This window comes from Dendropsophus ebraccatus, chromosome 9 (assembly GCF_027789765.1).
Source record: "Dendropsophus ebraccatus isolate aDenEbr1 chromosome 9, aDenEbr1.pat, whole genome shotgun sequence".
Taxonomy (NCBI): domain Eukaryota; kingdom Metazoa; phylum Chordata; class Amphibia; order Anura; family Hylidae; genus Dendropsophus; species Dendropsophus ebraccatus.
In genome coordinates this window covers 13,625,510-13,648,800 of record NC_091462.1, presented here as the reverse complement: position 1 = coordinate 13,648,800, position 23,291 = coordinate 13,625,510, and the positions used below count along the sequence as shown (strand labels likewise).

The 23,291-nt window shown below is 45.7% G+C and overlaps 1 protein-coding gene and 1 long non-coding RNA gene across 2 annotated transcripts in view; one reads left to right on the top strand and one right to left on the bottom strand.

Moving 5' to 3' along the window:
* MGAT5 (alpha-1,6-mannosylglycoprotein 6-beta-N-acetylglucosaminyltransferase) overlaps positions 1–23,291 on the bottom strand; it is a 118,178-nt gene that overhangs the window by 47,521 nt on the left and 47,366 nt on the right. Inside the window, exons 11-12 of the mRNA XM_069982605.1 lie at positions 21,342–21,475; positions 12,314–12,463 (exon numbers count right to left, since the gene is read on the bottom strand). Of these exons, the coding sequence (XP_069838706.1) occupies positions 12,314–12,463; positions 21,342–21,475 (284 nt within the window). The remainder of the gene's footprint in view (positions 1–12,313; positions 12,464–21,341; positions 21,476–23,291) is intronic.
* LOC138802212 (uncharacterized) lies at positions 7,301–7,838 on the top strand. Its single transcript, XR_011364698.1, has 3 exons — positions 7,301–7,478; positions 7,588–7,662; positions 7,771–7,838. It is a non-coding gene; the product is annotated as an uncharacterized lncRNA (long non-coding RNA).

Sequence of the window (23,291 nt, the reverse complement as noted above, 5' to 3'; positions counted from 1 at the left end):
TTGAAGGGGTACTCCAGCAAAAATCTTTCTTTCAAATCAACTGGTTTCAGAAAGTTATATAGATTTGTAATTTACTTCTATTTAAAAATCTCTTATAAAGTCTTCCAGTACTTTTTTAGCTGCTATATGTCCTGCACGAAGTGGTGTATTCTCTCTAGTTTGGCACAGTGCTCTCTGCTGCCACCTCTGTCCATGTCAGGAACTGTCCCGAGCAGCAGCAAATCCCCATAGAAAACCTCTCCTTCTCTGGACAGTTCCTGTCATGGACAGAGGTGGCAGCAGAGAGCACTGTGTCAGACTGGAAAGAATACACCACTTCCTGCAGGACATACAGCAGCTGATAAGTATGGGAAGACCTGAGATTTTAAAAAATAATTAAATTACAAATCTATATAACTTTCTAAAACCACTTAATTTAAAAAGAAAAAGATTTTTGCTGGAGTACCCCTTTAAGATTTGGGACAGGGCCCAGATAAGGTCATTGCCCCAAATGTTTTGCTGTCAGTTAATAAACTAGTGACGGCTGCCAGTGCTGCCAGCCTGTGTGTGCAGAGAGCAGGGCCACAAGCACAGAAGCAAAGCGCTTCATTCCTATCTGTATTCCGCCCATCAGGCTTTTCCCGGGTGCTGGGAAAAGATGGATCCAATCCTGGGAAACTGGGAGACGTTCCCCAGGACTGGATCCATCTTTTCCCAGCACCCGGACGGAAGGGACAGGGAGCGGAGCAGACTTCAAATCCCACAGCCTGATGAGCAGGATGAAGCGCTTCGTTTCTACTGTAAAATTACTACTTGTCTCTACACATCAGACATGCACCGACTGCCTCCATGTGTGCATGGAAGATTAACAACGGCCACTGCTTGTGGAACAGTAGCCAATTAACTGACATGATCATGTTTTTGCACGTTCTAACGGCCATTGTCGGTGCAGTGTGTGCATGGAACATGCAGCACTACATTGATTTCATTGCAATGCAGCCCAGGCTGAAAAGAACGGCCGTGGTTTTTATTGACAACAGCGGATGTTATTTTAAAAAATAGAATGTTGTGTGAACATGGCCTACTGGAAAAACCCTCCCTAGACCCCTCCTGTGCTGCCAACTATCGACCTGTCTCTAATCTTCCTTTTATCTCCAAACTGTTGGAACGCCTGGTCTATTCCCGCCTAACCCGCTACCTCTGACAACTCTCTCCTTGACCCCCTTCAGTCTGGTTTCCGTCCTCACCATTCTACAGAAACTGCTCTTACTAAAGTCTCTAATGATCTCCTCTCCGCCAAATCTAAAGGTGACATTCTCTGCTCATTCTCCTGGATCTATCTGTAGTATGCGACACTGTAGACCACCAGCTCCTCCTCTCCACGCTCCGCTCTATCTGTATGTGACACTGTAGACCACCAGCTCCTCCTCTCCACGCTCCGCTCTATTGGCCTCAAGGACTCTGCTCTTTCCTGGTTTTCCTCCGATCGCTCCTTTAGCGTATGACTTTCTGGCTCCACCTCATCTTCTCTCCCCCTTACAGTCGGGGTTCCTCAGGGATTAGTCCTGGGCCCTCTCCTTTTCTCACTTTACCCATCGGACAAATCATCAGTAAGTTTGGTTTTCAGTACCATCTCTATGCTGATGATACCCAGCTGTATACCTCCTCCCGTGATATCACCCAGCTATATACCATCTCTATGCTGAAGATACGTAGCTCTATACCTCCTCCTGTGATATGGTATACAGCTGGGGTGATATCACAGGAGGAGGTATAGAGCTACGTATCTTCAGCATAGAGATGGTATATAGCTGGGTGATATCACGGGAGGAGGTATAGAGCTGGGTAGAGATGGTATACAGCTGGGGTGATCTCTACCCAGCTCTATACCTCCTCCCGTGATATCACCCAGCTATATACCATCTCTATGCTGATGATACCCAGCTGTATACCTCCTCCCGTGATATCACCCCCGCTCTTCTACAGAACACCAGTAACTGTCTGTCTGCCGTCTCTAACGCTATGTCCTCCCTATTCCAAAAACTCAACCTTGCTAAGACTGAGCTGCTTGTCTTCCCTCCCTCTGGTAACCGCCCCCCACCTGACATCTCCATCTCTGTCTGTGGTGCAACCATAACCCCTACACAGCAAGCCCGCTGCCTTGGGGTTATGTTTGACTCAAATCTGTCCTTCAGTCCTCATATTAAATCTCTTTCACGTTCCTGTAATCCGTCCCTTCCATACTGTTCAATCTGCGAAAACTCTTATTGTCGCTTTGATCCATTCCCGTCTTGACTACTGCAATTCCTTACTAATCGGCCTTCCTTCCTCTAAACTCTTCTCTCCAGTCCATTCTCAATACAGCGGCCAGGCTCATCTCCATCTCCATCGGCTGATCGTTCATTTAGGGCCAGACCTAAAATCATCGTTCCCCCACCGCGCATCGCTACGGTTGAATAGCGGTGCACGGCGGGCGACGGACGATTTGACAAGCAGCAGCAACAGTAATACAGTACCTGTCCGGTCTTCTTTTCCGCTCTGTCTTCGTTCCCGGGTCCCGCGCGCTCTAGCTTCAGAATGGCCTGCGGCGGTCCCGGCCTGTGATTGGCTGAGCGCTCCTTCCGCTGACAGGCCATTCTGAAGCTAGAGCACGCGGGACCCGGGGAGGAAGACAGAGCGGAGAAGAAGACCTGACAGGTAATGTATTACTGAAAGGGCTGCGAGGACATCGGTAACGATGTCCCTGCAGCCCTCGCTCAGCGATCGGGCCGTGGAATAGGCCCAGTAAATGAGCGACGATCTAGCAGATCGGCGCTCATTTACATCGTTGATCGGGCCCCCCTCGGCCCGTGGAATAGGACCCTTACGCTCCTCTAACAACTTAAAACTAACAACCACCTTAATCCGCACCTCTCACTCCCGTGTCCAGGACTTCACCCGAGCTGCACCAGTACTATGGAACGCATTACCCAAGACTGTCAGGCTCACCTCCAATACACAAAGCTTCAAACGTGCCCTCAAAACACATCTGTTCAAACAGGCTTACCAGGTTCCCTAAATTGCCCCCCTCCCTCCCCCAAATACATACGCCAGGCATTCAAGCACTTTAGACCTGTAGCAGGCAGGCATTGGTTGCACTGCCTTATTTATAAAGATGGCCGGACCATGCTAAAAAGGAAGGACTCTGCCCCTCTGCCATTTTGTCTCCCTCCCCCCTCTCCTAATAGTCTGTAAGCCGATGCATGCGAGCAGGGCCCTCACTCCTCATGTATGGATAACTATATGTATATCTCTGTAATGTCTATTTTTGTCTATGTATGTAACCCCAGAATTGTAAAGTGCTGCGGAATCTGTTGGCGCTATATAAATAAAAATTATTATTATTATGGCCTTATAGTAATTGTATGATTCTCCGAGATAGAACTACACAAGGAAGGGATCTTGCTGGCATCACAGACATGTATTATTGCATCTGTATTATGGGGACAAGAGCTGCGGTTTCCGGCCTTGTGAACCAATGATACGCTATGATAAATTGCTATTACATTACAGGGATAGGAAGGTAATGGACAGGGTGGAGTAAAGCTTAACAGCATTATTCAGAGTTACAAAACCATGGCCACTTTCTTCTAGACACAGCACCACTCTTGTCTCCAGTTCAGGCGCGGTTTGTAATAAGCTCCATTCACTTCAATGAAACAGAGTTGCAAAAACCTGCACCCAATCTGGAGACAAGAGCGGTGCGGTCTCTAGAAGAAGTTCTTGTAATGCTGGATAACCCCTTTAAGAGAGGTAAAGCTTGCCAGCGGCAGGGAGAAGGAAGTGCTGGCATCTCTGTGTCAGGGCGACATGCAGCGCTCCCAGCACTGTCAGGGTAAAGTCACGCCTCCATATTACCTGTCTGCAATTATGGACAGATTACAAACACTATTTGGAAGGGTATTTATCGTATGGATTTATGTAACAGATGTTTTTTAATCTCTTAATGACACAGGGTGAGTATGCTCATGCTGCCGCCATTAGGGGAAGCAGAGAGGGATCACGGTGCGGCCCTCTCTCTGCAGAATGTGGCTCCCGGCTAATCAGCTATTTAACTGACAGCTGTGTTTAAATAGCTGGTGTCCCCCATCCCTGGGCTCTAGTGGGGAGGATCTCCCCTCTGCAATGCGATCGGAGGGGAGATCCCCCCATCTTACCGGCCTCAGCATCGCACTGACACTGATCCCGGCTTGGCAATCTGTAGATCTGGTCTGCAGACAAAAATAATAAAATTAATATATCATTATATACCATAGTGTGAGTAATTGTTCGATCTATTAATATAAAGCAATATTATTTCCACACGGAGAACAGCGTCACCAAAAGTAATTAAAAAAACCCGCCAGAGTTGCAGATTTTTCTTACTTTTTATATATAAAAAAAATTTATAAAAAAATGATCAATACGTCCAATCTATAAAAAATATAATACTAATAAAAACTAAAGATCATGGCGCAAAAAATTACGCCCCATAGGAGAAAAAAAAAAATGTGAAAAGAGTCACAATGGGGGACATTTTGCATTTTTTTTTTGGTCTCAATTTCACCCCATAAATAATATTTTGGAGGTTCCATGATACATTTTATGGCAGATTGAAAGAAGCCATTACAGAGTACACCTGCTCCTGAAAACAGAACAAGTCCTCACATGGCCCTGTAGGGGGAGAAATAAAAGGCGAAGAAGAAAAAACGAAAATGCAAAAATAAGAATCAGCCCGATGCTTTGAGTCTTTTTAGGGTCTCTCCTTAAGGGGTTAAGGAAATATATGGATTTCATCAGCGACAAAAAACCCTGACACCCACAGCAAGAGTCTGACATGAGGAGTCTGTCCTAGATGACAATGGATTGCACCATGTATGTTATTGGACACGGCTCCCCAGCAGCTTATTACATGATGAGCCAATAATACAGAATATAATTACACATGCCGACGGTTCATCTGGGATGTAAAGATCCCAGCACCCCGAGCCCTGATCCCCATTCAGTATAGAAACCCATAGAGTGCAGGGGGGTACGGAGAACAGGCCCCATCACACTCCTGAATGGATTCTCCTCAATCATCAACATTTACCAGCTCTGTTTGCAACATAAGGCTGTGTGCACATTCTGTATAAACAACGGCCGTGGTAGGACTGATACTGCCATATCGGCCACAGGAACATTTTACTTTATTTGGCTCGCAGGCACATTTGGGTGGTGCCCATCAGTGAACTCTTAGCAATGTACGGCTGTCAGAACGTCCATACATTGTGTGAACAGAGAAACGGCCGCAGTGCATTATTTTAAGGCAAGAATGACCTTAAAGGGAACCTGTCACCCCCCGTGCCGGGGTGACAGGTTCCCGACCCCCCGTTAGAGACCCCTATACTCACCTCATCGCGCCGAGTCCCGCTTCTGAAGATGGTCGGGTCCCGGAGATCTCAGCCGCCGCAGCCCGGCGCGCGCGCTGAGAGATGGGTCCAACACCCATAGAGAATGACGGAGCGCTGGACTCTCCTGTCATTCTCTATGGGTGTTGGACTCATCTGAGATCTCCGGGACCCGACCATCTTCAGAAGCGGGACCCGGCGCAATGAGGTGAGTATAGGGGTCTCTAACGGGGGGTCGGGAACCTGTCACCCCGGCACGGGGGGTGACAGGTTCCCTTTAACTTAAAATATAGACTGTGTGAACATAGCCTAAGGCAGAAAGACACTCGCCTCGATAAAAGTTGGCCACCAACTGTGCTCCTATTCTTATAGGACGCAGGTAACAGCTGAGCCGTCATGGGTTCTGGAAGATATAACACCCTGGACCCCTATATAATAAAACCTCAGGCCAAGCTCTTTAGGATGCTGTCCATGTGGCCCTATAAAGGTAACCCTTCACCCCAGCACCTGGGGCAAAGCCCGCCCAACCACCCGGAAGAGACGTGGATACTTACCCCATCCCTATGCACAGGATAAGGGACAGGTAAGTGGTCGCAGGGAGTCTGACCTCTATACATCCTGCTGTTCTCCGTACCGCACCCCGCCGGCTGTGTTATGAATACAACATTGGGTACGACCTGCAGCTCTATCTACTCCTGGAGCTACGGAGAAAACAGTACGCTGGAATAGCGCTGTATTCTGTAGCTCCATAGGAATAAAGGTCGGACCCCCCACAACCTCCCACTTTTCCCGAATCCTGTGAATAAGGGAAAAGTTGGCTTTCCACGAAATAATCCTTTAGGGTGCGTTCACACGTACAGGATCTGCAGCAGATTTCATGGCTCAGATTTGAAGCAAATCCTGAACGCAGCCTTAATCTCACCATATGGGACGGGTGTTCTTACTGTCCCTGATATCTCTGTTATTAGCTGTAATATGAAGGGTCTAGGTCTACGGATTCTCATGTTACACTTATTTTTATTCGCTTTATTCTTTACATCTGGAATTCCATTGGGCGATTGCTACTTGTGTTGCAAAATTGCTATAAACATTGGTACATTGTACAGACGGCCCTGGGATCTAGTCAGTGATCAGTTCCCCGTCCCACCGGCCGCTGCATCTGTGACAATAGCCGCCATTCCATCAGAGGTGGAGCTGTCCGTCTCATCTGCTCCTCCTGTCAGTCATCCTGCCATCTAGTGGTGGGGTAAGGAGTCACATACCCTGATATCCTATAAGCCGTGCCCTGTTCTACGGCCATAAATGCTCCATTCACCACTGGAGGAACCTCACAGAACAACGGCCGGGATACAAACCTTTGTAGTTACATATGGGGAACAACAACTGATACTGTTACCATAGCAACAGACAACTGCTATATGTGTGTTATCTGTAGTGTCAGGAATAAGTGGTACAGTATAGCTGCTGCTGGGGGAGCTGATGATGTCATCACCTCCTAATGATGTCACATGGACTTCGGAACGTTTCCATGTGACCACTGGCGGGTATATAAGGGGCTTCCGACCACCTATAGCTTGTCTCTGCTTTGCCATTTGTGGTGATAGGAGACACCCCTCTTGGCGACAATGAGGGTGATTCTGATCCTCGCGTTTCTGCAGCTGATCAGTCCTTCTACACAGAGCCGTATACCCAGCACTCAGGACGTCTCATCATGGCTATATACCATCCTGCCTGATGAACGGCCAATGGAGAAGCCACCACCACCTCCTCCCACTATGTATGAGGTAAGTCTCCCAGTACTATCCCTGCAATCCATCATTGGTATTCTTATTATATAATATTATTTCTTGTCTTTCAGAGATTCTTACACTGGATTGACACCATCTTGTCCTATTATTATCCGACCACCACCCCGAGACCCTGGAAGTATGAGGCGAGTACCAGTCCTATCCATGGGATACAGAATTATTAGGATTCCCTCCATGATGAGATTAGGCCGGGACGATTTCTTTCATATTTTTTATTGTCTTTCAGGACTTCCAGTTGGAAGACGTCGTTCCCCACATCCGGGTTATATACCAGCTCTTTGGGGTGAGTTATAGTTGCTGTGTATTATGATCGGCCTACACCACATACAGCGCTCACACTGCCTGATCCCGGGGGGCCACGGCCCCATATAACACATGTTGTTTTCTTGCAGGAATTTTTAGCAGACCCGGTTGGTGATCCGTACGCCGCACCCGGTCACAGACGCACGCGGGAGCGATGCATTGGGGTAAGTGGAGCTCAGACTGTATATTCCATGTGGACATGTTATTGGAGACGCCTCGGATTCTACTTACTATACTTTCTATGTAAGGTATTACATTCTTTGTTTTTACAGAATAACCCATCGCCATCCATTGCCCCCCGGGAGAAGCCTACACTTATGAGGAGAATATACACATGGATTAGAAGTAAGGTGTTTGGGGTAAGTGACGCCATCTTGTATTATAGGGAGCGATCTGCAGTCACACATCACCCCCTCCTGTTCTGCTGCAAGACGGACAATGAAAGCTGGAGCTGCTCTCATGGCTTCATAGTCACTCTGTCTCTTTCTATTACAGGAGCCCCCACCACCCGTGACCCCCAGAGAGGATGCCCCCAGCTGTATGGTGACCCTCTGCAATCGGGTTCTCAGGGGAGCTGTATTCACGCTCCTAATATCCCCACTATTCACAGTAGTGGTCCTGGTTGCCTGGCTGGCACATGAGGAGGACAGCGAATGGGAAGCTTCCTCTGGTGCCGATGATGACGAAGCTCAGTTCCCACTCAGTGAGGACCCGGTGGAGGCTGAAGCCATACCAGAGCCGCAAATCGCAGCAACATCAGGAGAACAAACCACTGAGAGCCTGAATGTGCCGGCAGAAACATCCGCAGCCGCACCGGAACCATCCAGGCTGAGGGGCATCCTCCGGTCCGCACCGCGCCAACAAGCGACATTCAGAAAGGTGACGTTTAACGCAAAAGTGCATTTCCGCCCCATCCCACCGAACCACAAGAACCAGAAGGCTCGAACCTCCTCAGCACATCGGGAGAGAGAGTTTGTCCAGGACCCCATGTCTGAGTATGACTTACCACCCAGACAGGACACAGAAATCGTCCATCAGACACCACCAGCCCACCGGTCACCTGCCCACCACATCGCCAGACACATCATCCAATCCCTGAGCTGTCTCTGGTGTGGAGCAAGGACCGAGGAGGACTAAGACCGAGCCAGATCATAGGCACCATAGTAATAAAAAATATCCAAAATGATACGATGTGTCAGTGTGTGATGTGAAGGGCTGTAAAGGGGAAACAGTAAATCTGAAGGCGGCTGCCCTTACTAAGCTGCTATAGGATGTGTCCAGGACATGGAGCAGGAACCTGCGGCCCCCCAGCTGGTACAATAGTACGGCTCCCATCATACCTGGACCGGCAGAGCTTTGGCTTCCAGACATGATGGGCGCTGTATCTGGCAGCAGATACACCAGGTCTGACACTTATTACCTGCTATGTGTGTCAGTGGTTTCCTTCTATACATTGTGTCCTATCTGCCATACGCTAGGCCTCTATATACTGCAGTGTAGCCTGCTGGGACCATCCAGATGAGGAAACTACATGGAGTCTACAAAGTTTCATCTATTTCCTATTACATTTCCTGCAGGACGCAGCAGTCTGGTCTTCTGTACTGTTGAGGTCTCGGACTGAGACAGAATCATTGGTGGAAAATAGAGCAAACGTGGTGACTAGTAGCCGCCATTCAGTCCATTATACTTGGATATCCGGCCAGGAGTCACAGTATACACTGACCACACAGATGGAATATCACTGACACATGATGGGAACAGCCCAGTATATGTGCAGGTATATGGCTGTGTACACACAGGATTTCTGTCTCTTATTTTCCAACAAAACCAGGAGGGGCTGGAAACACAAAACTGTGTAAACCTTCCCAGTACAATTTGTCAGTTCCCCTCCTGGTTTTGGTCAAAAAAAAGACTATACAGATAGACCGGTATAGGCTGTGGTCACACACAAGATTTCCATTAGTCACTGACTAGTAGTTTACTTAGAATGGCAGAATCCAGGATATAGGCCAAGCCTGATATATATTGAGGTGTGCGCTGTTCCTGGCACTGTGAGAGCGGCGTGTGGCTCCCGGCCTTGTGCATCAAATGCTATTGCATGACAGGGTTAGAACGGTAGAGGGCAGCTTAATGGAGTTAAGATATATTAAGAGTTATACAAACATGGACAGCACCACTCTTGTCTTCAATTCAGGCGCGGTTTGTAATAAGCTCCATTCACTTCAATGGAACAGAGTTGCAAAAACCTGCACCCAAACTGGAGACAAGAGCGGTGCTGTCTCTGGAATTTTTTGTATTGCTGTATAATCTGTTTAAGAGAGGTAAAGCTTACCAGCGGCAGGGAGAAGTGCTGCCATCTCTGTGTCAGGGCGACATGCGGCGCTCCCAGCCCTGTCAGGGTACAGTCACACCTCCATATTATCTGTCTGCAATTATGGACAGATTACAGACCCACTCATTTCTATGGCCCTATACATACACCCGTAGGTATCAGGTCTCTGTGCTGGGACTGATCTGTGCTGCGGCAAATACAGGCAGGCCCTGGTACAGAGCGGAGTTGTGCCACGGATCACTTGTCACCTATAGATGGGTCTGTGCTATTCCGGACAGCTCTACGAACATGTCACTGTAGCCACAGAGCCTCCTGACACTGTGCACTATCATGGCAGCTATAGGAAGGATAACTCCCAGCAACCCGTGTGACATCAGGAATGTTAGATTTTACTAGTTTGGTTCATTTGTTTTTACATAGGTTTATTTAAAATTAGATAAGGGGGTGGGGGGTTTTATTTATTGTATTGATTTATGTATATAAAAAAATCCAAAACATTTGGATATTTTTTAAAACACTTTAATCGGCACTCTGCAAGGGTCAGGCTGTACCAATTGCAGAGTCAGGAGCCATGGGAGGCCTAAAAGCCACAGTCAAAAAAAAATGCTCTGTAGGCCGGAGTTTAACAAGTCTGGTAGAGAGCAATGTGTCAGTATAAGGATGTAAGAGTGCAGAACGCTGGATGTATAAATTACTTTGGAGATTTGCTGTAAGGCTATAACGTCTCTTATATTACATCCATTTACATTCCGGTTATAAATGGATCTTACAACATAAATCCTGACTCTTAAAGGGATTACGAGGCAAAGACTACAGTAACATCCCCCCTCCAGTGTTACTCAGATGTACGGATCTATTAGATGTAGGGTGAATGTGGAGATGGGATCTGCTCGCCTAGTGCTATACTGTATTAGGGGATTAGTGCCGCGTTCTATACAGAGTGAGGAAGGACTAATGCTACGTCACACCTGAAACCTCCGAGCTGCATCAGTAAGAAAGGGAAAAGCGAAAGCCACCAAGACAAGAAAAGACAAGTGGTTTAAAGGAGACCACCCAAGATGACATTATATATACTTATATTATATACACACCTGCAGAGTATACACATATATACACACACCTACAGAGTGTACACATATATACACACCTACAGAGTGTACACATATATACACACCTACAGAGTGTACACATATATACACACCTACAGAGTGTACACATATATACACCTACAGAGTGTACACATATATACACCTACAGAGTGTACACATATATACACCTACAGAGTGTACACATATATACACCTACAGAGTTTACACATATATACACCTACAGAGTTTACACATATATACACCTACAGAGTTTACACATATATACACCTACAGAGTGTAGCACATATATACACCTACAGAGTGTAGCACATATATACACCTACAGAGTGTAGCACATATATACACCTACAGAAAGTACACATATATACACCTACAGAGTGTACACATATATACACCTACAGAGTGTACACATATATACACCTACAGAATTTACACATATATACACCTACAGAGAGTAAACATATATACACCTACAGAGTGTACACATATATACACCTACAGAGTGTACACATATATACACCTACAGAGTTTACACATATATACACCTACAGAGTTTACACATATATACACCTACAGAGTTTACACATATATACACCTACAGAGTGTACACATATATACACCTACAGAGAGTATACACATATATACACCTACAGAGAGTGTACACATATAGTAGATGGTCAAGGCCATCAGATCCAACCGACTGCAAAGTGACACCATCTCCTGGAGACCAATGCATTGCTGCTAGTTATTTCAGGTCATATACAGACAGACATTCGTAGCCAACTTTCTGCTAAACGTCAATAGATTAGCTCATCCCCTCTGTCAGTCAAACTTTAAAGCCATATGGTCTCCCCCTTTCCATATCAGGAGTTCCCAGCACCCTTCTTAAGCGTATACTGTGGACATTTCATATCTTACTATATAAAAATATTTCTTAGTGGTCTCTCTCCTCAAAAATGCATGTTAATGTTGGAGTACAGTGCCGTATGGGCGGGGCTAAACAGCAGTGGAACTCCGTATCTCTGCTCACATTGGCGCCATAGGCCCCACCCCCTCCTTGACATCCTCCGCGTCTAAGCCCAGTCCCCTCTGCAGTCATTGGAATTCGCCTAGGCCCCGCCCCCTCTAATTTAGCCTCACAGCGCAGGACAAAATCACTTTAACACCCATCTCAGCTCCCATAATGCTAACAGGAAACCAGAAGGGGTCTGAACATTTCTGTAGATCTAAATAAAAACAAAAATCACTATATAAAACATCAAATCTGTACAAGGGAAGTAAAAAGACTCCTTTATCAAGATACTCGGCTAACTGTGGAGTTTTCCTTCAAATAAGGACATTTGCAAATAGGAGCCAATGGGGGGCAGCACTCACCGTGGTCTCTCTCAGCAGGAACTGGAGGTCCCGGCCGCTGAGTATCCCGTGATTCTTCACATAGTTGGGCATGTGGACTGTTCCCTTCTCATGGACGGTGCCGTGTACCTCCATGTAGGTGTGGATGATGTCCAGGTATGTATGCTTATCCTGTGGATGCAGAGAACACAACAATAAGTCAAGGCCAAGCAGCCATTCAACATGTGCAGCATTCCTTGCAGTTAAAGGGCGACTCTGGCCAAAAATTATTTTCAAATCAACTGATGTCAGAAAGATATATATATATAGATATAGATATATATATATTTGTCAATTATATTTATACATCACATCCTTAACACTTCGTTTTAAAAATCTCCAGCCTTCCATTACTTATCAGATGCTGTACGTCCTGTAGGAAGTGGTGTATTCTTTCCAGTGTGACACAGTGCTCTCTGCTGCCACCTCTGTCCATGTCAGGAACTGTCCAGAGCAGCAGTGAATCCCTATACAAAACCTCTCCTGCTCTGGACAGAGGTGGCAGCAGAGAGAACTGTGCCAGACTGGACACTTCCTGCATCACATACAGCAGCTGATAAGTACGGGAAAACTGGAGATTTTTAAAAAGTAATTTACAAAATACTTTAAATTATTGAAAGGGTGGTTGCCCCAGAAAACAGCGCCTCTCTGGCCCATGGGTAGTGTCTTTTTTCCCCTACATTGCAGAGTGTAATATCCCTGGCACATAGCATGTGACCTGCTGACTGCTCTGGATGGATCTTCCCACGCTGCAGAACGGGAGAGAAAACCCGGGAATGTGCCAGACAAGCAAAGGCCATTCCCGTAAATACCACGTTCTATAAAAAGGATTAATGGAAAAAGCAATGAAATGCCAACCCAAACTAGGAGCCGGTGCCACATTCCCCTGCACAATGGCAGCACCGCGATCTCTCCGGCCGCCCAGTATCAGGTAATAAACCAGGCTTAAATACTGCCCAGACAGCAGAATCGTAAATCCTACAAGTGGTTTTCAGGGGCTTAAAGCCTTTTACAACTTCTAGTCACCATCATCCCAGATGTCATAAATCCACACTAATATTACAGGCAGCTGCCGTGAACAGAACGCAGAGGTAGCGGGATGACAGCACCGTACTGCAATACACACAGGGGACGGAGGTGTATACATCAACAGCACAAACCTCCCGGCTGGTCATGTGACTACCAGTACAATAACCCTGCTTGCTGCTGTAGTTGACTGGGAGGAACTCTGGGAGGATAGACATTATGCTGAAGAAATATCCTGAGGTATAAGCTGCCACAGAGGTTAAAGGGTACTCGGGTGAAAATCTTTTCTTTCAAATCAACTGATGTGAGAAATTTAAACAGATTTGTAATTTACTTCTATTCAAAAATCTCCTGTCTTCCAGTACTTATCAGCTGCTGTATGTCCTGCAGGAAGTGGTGTATTCTCTCCAGCCTGACAGTGCTCTCTGCTGCCACCTCTGTCCATGTCAAGAACTGTCCAGAGCAGGAGAGGTTTTCTATGGGGATTTGCTCCTACTCTAGACAGTTCCTGACCTGGACAGAGGTGGCAGCAGGGAGAACTGTGTCAGGCTGGAGAGAATACACCACTTCCTGCAGGACGTACAGCAGCTGATACGTACTGGAAGACTGGAGATTTTTAAACAGAAGTATTTTACAAATGTGTATAACTTTTTGACATCAGATGATTTAAAAGAGATTTTTACTGGGGTTCCCCTTTAAAGAGAGGGACTGCACCTAGGTGTCTGGTGATGATGGTACTTGTAGTTCTCCCCCAGGGCTTCTCTATTACTATTACGCCCTTGATGGTGATAAGTTGCAGAGAAAAATCAGACAACAGGGAGTCGAGACTGTGAGGTACAACAATGACTCTTACTTGAAGCATATAATGTAAAGGGAATGGGCTCCTTTATACCAGGAGTAGGGAACCTTGGCTCTCCAGCTGTTGCAAAACTACAACTCCCATCATGCCTGGACAGCCAAAGCTAAAGCTTTGGCTGTCCAGGCATGATGGGAGTTGTAGTTTTGCAAAAGCTGAAGGGCCAAGGTTTCCCACCCCTGCTTTATACTGAAGTCGTGGGAGATTTATCAAACATGGTGTAGAATTGCCCCTAGCATCCAATCAGATTCCACTTTTCATTCCCCACAGATTTTATAGAAAATGAAAGGTGGAATCTGATGGGCCAATCAATTTATACCATGTTTAGATGATAAATCTCCCCCAAGATCTCTTAAAATGGCCGACGGCCAGAGAGGTGATTTTGTGTGGTAAAATGGAGTCACCATTTTTAGTACTGGCAGTAAACCACCATCCAGTGGGATGAGAGTCTCACAGGGTATCTGGGCCGGGCGGTAACCACAGGTTTCGGATCCCAGAAGTAGTAAGGGCACTTGAAGAAATTACTCCTCAGCATAAACAGCACCTAGTAGAGCAACATGGCTCCCTCTCTGGCCAATAACTCCTCATGGGTTTGTAGGCCCCTCAGTTAGTCATGTTGCTCCTACCACAGCCGCACTAACCAGGGAATTCCTGTCACAACTGCTTCTTCTGGGGAGCTCATTAGAATAGCTCCGCCCATCTTCTGGATGTCTCTCCTAGCTGGTTTAGAACACTAAGGGCGCTATTCTACCGGACGATTATCGTTCAGATTATCGTTAAATCGTTCGAATCTATACGATAATCGTTCGGTTGAAATGCAGTTAACGATTAACGACCGAACGAGAAATCGTTGCTCGCTTTATAAGACCTGGACCTATTTTTAGCGTTGCTCGTTCGCAAATTGTTCGCATTGAATAAGACGTCGTTCAGTTGTTCGCAGTAGATTCGAACGCAATAGCGAAGAAAAAAACGATTGCAAATACGATCACAAGTAACGATTATCGTTCCATGGAAAGGAGTGAACGTTTTCAGGTCTTTCGCAATAGCGGTCGTTTGAGATAGTTAATCGTTAACGATTATGCGAACGATAATCGTCCGGTGGAATAGGGCCCTTAGTCATGTTACTCCTACCACCGCCGCACTAACCAGGGAATTCCTATCACAACTGCTTCCTCTGGGGAGCTCATTAGAATAGCTCCACCCGCCTTTTGGATGTCTCTCCTAGCTGATGTAGAACACTAAGGGCCCTATTCCACAGTAGCGATAATTAGCCGGATCGGCCCCATTTGGCCAAATTCGGCCGATTATCGTTTGGTGAAATACAGAGAACGATCAGCCGATGATCGTGTGATCGGCTGATCGTTCATTTAGGGCCAGACCTATAATCATTGTTCCCCCACCGCGCATCGCTATGGTTGAATAGCGGTGCGCGGCGGGCGACCGACGATTTGACAGGCAGCAGCACACATTACCTGTCAGGTCTTCTCCGCGCTGTCTTCATCCCCAGGTCCTGCGCGCTCTATCTTTAGAATGGCCGGTCAGCTGACAGAGCGCTCAGCCAATCACAGGCCGGGACCGCCGCGGCCTGTGATTGGCTGAGTTTGGCCGGTCAGCCGACCGGCCATTCTGAAGATAGAGCGCAGGAGACCCGGGGAGGAAGACAGCGTCGAGAAGACCTGACAGGTAATGTATGATGCTGCAAGGACATCGGTAACTATGTCCTTGCAGCCCTCGCTCAACGATCGAGCCGTGGAATAGGCCCAGTTAAAGAGCGGCGATCTAGCAGATCGCCGCTCGTTTACATCGTTGATCGGGCCCTCCTCGGCCTGTGGAATAGGGACCTAAGGGTCCTATTACACTGAGCGATTTTTAACAATTAACGACTAAAGGCCCTATTCCACCAACAGATCTGACGACAGATTATCTGCCAAAGATTTGAAGCCAAACCCAGGAGTGGATTTGAAAAAAGGAGAAATCCAATCTTCCCTTTATGACCTGTTCTCTCTGTTTATAGTCTGTTCCTGGGTTTGGCTTCAAATCTTAGGCAGATAATCTGTCATCAGATCTGTTGGTGGAATAGGGCCTTAACGATCGCAAAGGAGATTGTTTATCGTTAACATGAAATCGTTCACCATATTACACAGAACGATAACCCTTAGTTACGATCGTTACTATGATCGTTTATTCCTTCTGATCCCAGAAAAACAATGAACAAAGTGCAATTACACTGAACGATTTGTGAAAAAATGCGGAACTTGAGCGAACGAACGTGGAATTACAGAGAACGATTAACGATAATTTTAGATTCAGATCTAAATCAACGATTGACATACGAACGATTTTTCGATCGTTGCCTGCAATTACACAGAACAATTATTGTTTAAATTCGAACAATTTAACGATTTTTTGCACGATAATCGCCCCGTGTAATAGGGCCCTTTGGAGGCACTTGGTGGTGCTGTTACCTAGCTTCCTGATGTGGTGCGTGTTAATTGGAGGTGCTGACCCATCTCTATTGTGGCTCCTCTCTATAGTGCATAATAGAGCTACTAACATAATAAACCTATATCAATATAACACAGGGTCCATTCTCCGCCCAGCCTTAGGGAAACTCAACTCCTGTACACTGCACCGTCAGTAACAGAACAGCACCGTCAGTAACAGAACAGTACAGACTTATACCTCTGACACCTGTGCAATCCTCCTCCGCACAACAAATCTCTCCTCTGAAGTATTAATCTCACAGAGACTTGTCCAGACTGGATACAACTTTAGGTCTGTATAGGTTTTCAAAGGGGTTATCCAGTGTTCGGAAAACATGTCCGCTTTCTTCCAGAAACAGCGCCGCTCTTATCTCCAGGTCTGGTGTGGTTTGCAATTAAGTTCTATTCACTTCAACGGAAGTGAGTTGCAAACTGGAGGACTAGAGTGTCCTAGTGTCTCCAGTGTTTTTTTCGAACACTGGATAACACCTTTAAAACTCTGTCCAGGCTTAGAAAAACATGGCGCACTTTCTCTGTGATTTTGTAGCTTCGTTCCATTAAGGTGAATGGAGCTGAATTGTACTACCACAGACAAACTGATGACAGGGGTGGTGCTGTTTATGCAAGAAAGTAGCAATGCTTTTTCAAGTCCTGGATAATCCCTCTAAGCTTCTGGATGCAAAAAGTTTCCAATCACTGACAGCAAGCAAAGTTCTTGGGAAAAAGAGGACGTAAAAATCAAAGCCTGTGTCATTTCCTTATACTAAGTTTTAGGCCATCCTTTCCAGTAATATCCGAGTTTAAATGGTTGTCACCCCACTTTTTACAGCCCCTGAACAGTAGATCAAACTTATGTAAAGTTCTATTTCCCCTGTCTATTCCATCCCTCTATGTGTGACAGTAACCTAATGTCTGCAGTTTAATTAGGGGAGGGGGGAGATGGAAAATTATAACACATGACTGTAGGATCTGACTACAAATTGTATGTACTGTATGTAGTCTGAAACCAAGGAGATTCATAGATCTGAAAATAAGTTTTTATCAGTCAGGGTTTAGATGTTAAGAGAGCCACCAATCCCTAGACAGAGTTGGGATGAGCACATAGAACTAACACTGCTGAGTCTCAGTGTATTCCTACGAGATGCAGCTTCAGTCTGTCACCCATCATCACTAACAAAAAGGAAAGAGCAGGGTCAAGCTTCATCCCATAGGAATACACTCAAGTTTAAGCACACAAGAGAAGCAGACAAGCAGAGAGAGGCAGGGGAGTTTTATAACTCTGCAGCTAGTCAGATTTATGTACTATATAACTGCACGCCTATCTCTTCAGCAGCACTCTATTTATGGAAGGAATACAGAGGAACAAGGTGGGGTCTGAGAAATTGAAGGGGTACTCTGGGCCGGCTTACTCTTAAGAGGACCACATCCAGTGGAAGTGTGACGTCACGGCACGGCTGCGTTCCAGCTGCAGCTGCGCTCCTCTTTAAAGTAAATTGGCCCGGAGTTCCCTTTTAGGTGATTTTATAGGTGATGAGGTCATCCTGTACTTCACAGGAAGTCAGCAGCACAGGAGGAACTGATGCCATTTACTGGAGGTCTGAGCGGTTGTCACATGACCCAACAACAGTAATGAAACTGCTTTATATTATATATATATATTGCGTCAGTCTGCCTCTATACCTCATGATCAGTGATGACGTTCCGGTACTGTTCATCTATGGAGACGGATCTTTAATAATCCACTGTAGATCAGTTTCAACAAGCCTATGATAGTCCGCTTAGCCAGACCCCCCCCCAACCGGCCATCTAGGTCACCTTCACACAGTATAAGCCTCTGCAGTTTAACCAATACCATATGCTCTATGCTTCAGGCCACAGCTAAGGAAGGGAATTAATGCGCACAGACTTGATCAAGCTGGTGGCTCAGTGGCCGTGCCATATGGAGAACAGCTTACGGCTCTGCCGTTACCCGTCTCTCGTCCTCGCAACACACAAAAGAATGAATCCCAACTATTTAACAATGCAAAAGTGTGCGAGTCGCTCAGTGAGGAAATCCATATAATCCCACTCCTCTCTGCCAAGCGGCGCCTTTCTTGCCATTTCTCGAAAATAATCTCGTAGGGTGGTCCAGATGGCGACTGCATTTATAATATTTCACCTCATCTGAAAATAGCATTTATTTCTAATCACATCCCGGGAAGCCTCCAAGGGAACGCAGCTAAAGAGGGACTTAGCTGCTAACTGGTGATCGCCTTAAAGGGCCACGGCGTATAATAGCAAAGTAAAGCGCTTCTACAGTCATGGACAAGACATAGGCATCCACCAAAGATGGTATCTACAGGTACTTCTCAATGCCAATCCAAGGGCAGTAATATAGAGCTGGCTCCTCTCCCACCCCCATTACAACTATAGGAGCACACACTGTTTTGGGAAGGGCCAATGGCTTTTAGAACTGTTTTTTTTGTTTATTGAGCACAACTAAAAAACAAAAAACAGCAAGCCACACATGCATGCAAGATACTGTTTTGGGTATACAGCTACTATGCAGACTAAGGGTACAAACCCACACACCGTATAAGCAGCAGATACGCAGCAGATTTGATGCTGAGTTCAGTTATTTAGATCTAATCTGCTGCGTATTTGCTGCGTATCGCAGCAGTAAATATGCTGCATATACGGTGTGTGGGTTTATACCCTTATATACCAAATTTTGCAGTCATGTGTTCCTTCCATTTCATCTTTCTTAAAGGGGTAATTCGGTAACAGAAATAGTCCCGGCATTAACTGTATTTTTGCCTGATTTACCTCTTACAGGAAGCTGTGCAGGTTTTATGTCCAGTGTGCGTCTGGCTTCTCCCTCTCTTTCGAGATCATGCAGTTTTAGCAGTCTTGTCTTTAAGGCTGGGTTCACACTGCGTTTTTGCAATCCGTTTTTTTTCATCCGTTTTTCCATTGACTTCCATTGTAAAAAAAACGGATCAAAACAGATGCGTTTTTTTTTTTACGGACACAAAAACGTAGCAGACACTATTTTTGTGTCCGTTAAAAAAAAACTGATCCGTTTTGATCCAATTTTTTTTTACAATGGAAGTCAATGGGAAAACGGGTCAAAATGGATGCACACACATGCAAAAACGCAGTGTGAACCCAGCCTTAGCCATAGCCCCACCATCTGAGTGATGTCACCATTTCTGTCGGGCCTCTGCATCTTCATCCCTCTATCATACACACACAGATATATCTTTAGTGGGAAATTGAAGAATGAATAAACTGTGCTTCCAGAATGCAGTCTTGTGCTAAACCATGCCACCGGCAAAGGAGTAGACAGGGAACGAATACAGCAGATGCTGCAACAACTTGACTGTAAGATAGTCGGAAGCGATATGAGAATTTTCCGTGACAGCTGAGCGGGGAACTAGCAGGAGTGCTGTGGGAAGGCAGTAAGCAGTGTGGGAGTGCTGTCATGTGAGGGGAAGCAATGCTTTCTGGGAAATGTGCTGCATAACGGCTGAACCAGAAAGGAGAGGATTACAGACCCACTTCTGTGTCATGCTCCCCCTCCGCAGAGCCTGCATTATGCAACTGGAGTAATTGTTAGAGATCTGAGTGCTGGATCCTCACCCCAATTATGTGAATGGGAGTCCCATGACCACTAGCTGACGCTCCTTTCAACTCAAAAGGTCTTATATAACCAGCAAAGTACAGTGTTTGGTTATCTTTGTTAAGCCCATAGAGTTTAATGGAACAGTAGTAGGCATGTCCGACTGCTGCTCCTCACCTATCCTGGGCCCCTTCTATATATAATATATGCAGCATTCCCCTGATCTATAGCCAAAAGGATGGAGAAAGAAAGGGTCCTTCTGCGCAGGCCGTTATTCACACACACTTCATTGGTCCTTACAAATAACGCATTTCAAAGTCATCAGACTTCTTCAGATTAATAGGACAGCATCTAAACTATGTCACTTTTGTTCCTTAAAGATACAATTCTAGGAAAAGATAGAACGGTAAGTTTATTATTTTTTTTCCATTTAACATTTTATTGAAATCTGAGTTTAGACTTTAAAGGGGTACTCCGGCAAAAATATTTTCCTTGCAAATCAACTGGTATCAGAAAGGTATAGAGTAATTTACTTCTATTTGAACATCTCCAGTCTTCCAGTACTTATGAACTGCTGTATGTCCTGCAGGAAGTGGTGTATTCTCTCCAGTCTGACACCATGCTCTCTGCTGCCCTCTCTATCCATGTCAGGAACTGTTCAGAGCAGTAGCAAATCCCCATAGAAAACCTCTCCTGCTCTGGACAGTTCCTGACATGGACAGAGGTGGCAGCAGAGAGCACTGTGTCAGACTGGAAAGAATGCACCACTGCAGGACATATAGCAGCTGATAAGTACTGGAAGACTGGAGATGTTTAGATAGAAGTACATTACAAATCTATATTACTTTCTGAAACCAGTTGATTTGAAAGAGAGATTTCCTCCAGAGAACCCCTTTAAATGTTAAAAAAAAAAAAAAAGTTATGGACAGAAAGTCATGAGTGGTTTCTATACTTCTGTTAGGCAATGGGGGCAATAAAAATTAGCATGTGACTAGAAGCCTCCCCCATGTTTAGAGCTTCTGCTAAGAAAAAGAATCCACGTACCTTCCAGAAATTGTCGACTTTCCCGTAGACAAGCGACTGGTTCTGGCGTTTGATGTCATTCATGTGTCTGATGTCGCTGGCGTTGAGATGCTGCTCCACCACAAAGCCCAGGAAGCTGTTATCAGGTGTGTGAGCTGTACCCCGGGGAACACAAGAGACACAGAGCGTCAGCTGCTACAGAGACCTTTATATACCGCTCTACAGGGAGGCGCCTCTCACTAGTCTGTGAACGCCATCTGCAGCGAAGCCCTGACTGTACAGAAACCAGGGAATCCGCTAACAGGGAGACATCATGAGAAACCGCAACATACAGTCCTGATATCATATGTATATTATGTATAGCAGTGAAAACTCCTCACTGTGGGCAACAGGCCAGCCATGTGTTATCCCCTGGACTGGGTCACACCATCCCTGTACAGAACTGAGGAACACAAGGGAGGGGGGGGGGGGGGGTCTTTCTGCCAACGATTATACAGTTTGCAAGGCTGGGTTCACACTGCGTTTTTTTCATCCGTTTTTTGCAAAAAAAAAAGGATGAAAAACGGATTGCATCAGTGTGTGCATCAGTTTTGATCCGTTTTTCCATTGACTTCCATTATAAAAAAACAAAAAAAAACAAAAACAAAAAAAAACAACGCATCAAAACGGATCCGTTTTTTTTTTGACGGACACAAACATTGCTGACACTTTTTTTTTGTCCGTTAAAAAAACCGGATCCGTTAAACGTATGCTGAAAACGCAGTGTGAACCCAGCCTTACCTGGGTCTTCCCTGGGCAATCTCATCTGTTTAATGGCGGATAATAATTTATTTTGCTCTCCCTTCCGCGGCGTCTGCTGCTTGTTGATAAAACAGCTCCGTCTGACGCCTCGGCTCCTCTCTGTGGTTATTTGTGTTTGGGAAGGTCAAAAAAAAAAAGGGGAAATAAAAATTCTATTCTCGCTTTTATGATCAAATGAAAAGAAAAATTCTTTCAATTGTCAGTCGGCATTAATTTGAGGCTGTCAGCGCTCCAGGCAGGTTCTCTATGACCTCACGAGGACGGGAAATATAAATTTCAAGGGTAAATTGTACTTTAACAAGTTTTCAGAAACATGAATCACTGGACAGAGAGCTGGCGGGTCCCGGCTGGAATATTAATAACCGTTCTCCAGCTACCTGTCCATATCAATTATATTAGGAAAATTATTTACAGAAATCTCCTGTCAGCGGGAGACAACACACAGGCATATCCACAAAGGCCAAAAACAACAAAGTTTCTACTTGTCGATAATGAATAAAACTAAATAATGAGAATATAAACTGTTGGAATAGAAAGTGTGGGGCGAGGACAGAACTGCCTCCCTCCCCGTTATTTATTTTCTAAGAAAAATCTGATCAATCAATTGATTTAAAAGGGGAACTCTGGCTTTGGCTATTTTTTTTTTATAACAGCTGGGGAGGAGGTGGCTGAACAGAACAACTTGCACCTACCTCCCTGGCTCCAGCTCTGGAGTCTGCCGTCCTCTGCTCTGGTTCCTGGTCAGAGCCAGAGATAGGACCCAGTTAAGACCCTGGTCCCCGCTCAGACCAGGAAGCGGCCGGGGGACCGGAGCAGAGGACATTTGACCCCAGCCCTGGAGCCTGGGAGGTAGGTGCAGGTTATGTTCAGCCACCTTCCCCCAGGCTATTTTGGAAAAAAAAATGCCCTGGAGTTAATTCATTTGCCTGGTGTTCTCCTTTCAGTACCTATGTAGTTTTGGTGATCTTGACCCCTCGTCTATTTATGAATTACCAATTAGAACTCTGTGTGTGTGTAATATTATATATAATTTATATATATTATATATACACACACACACATAGATAGAGATACATATATACACACACACACACATAGATAGAGATACATATATACACACACATACATACACATATCAACAAGCTAGTGCTTAAAAAAAATAAAAATAGA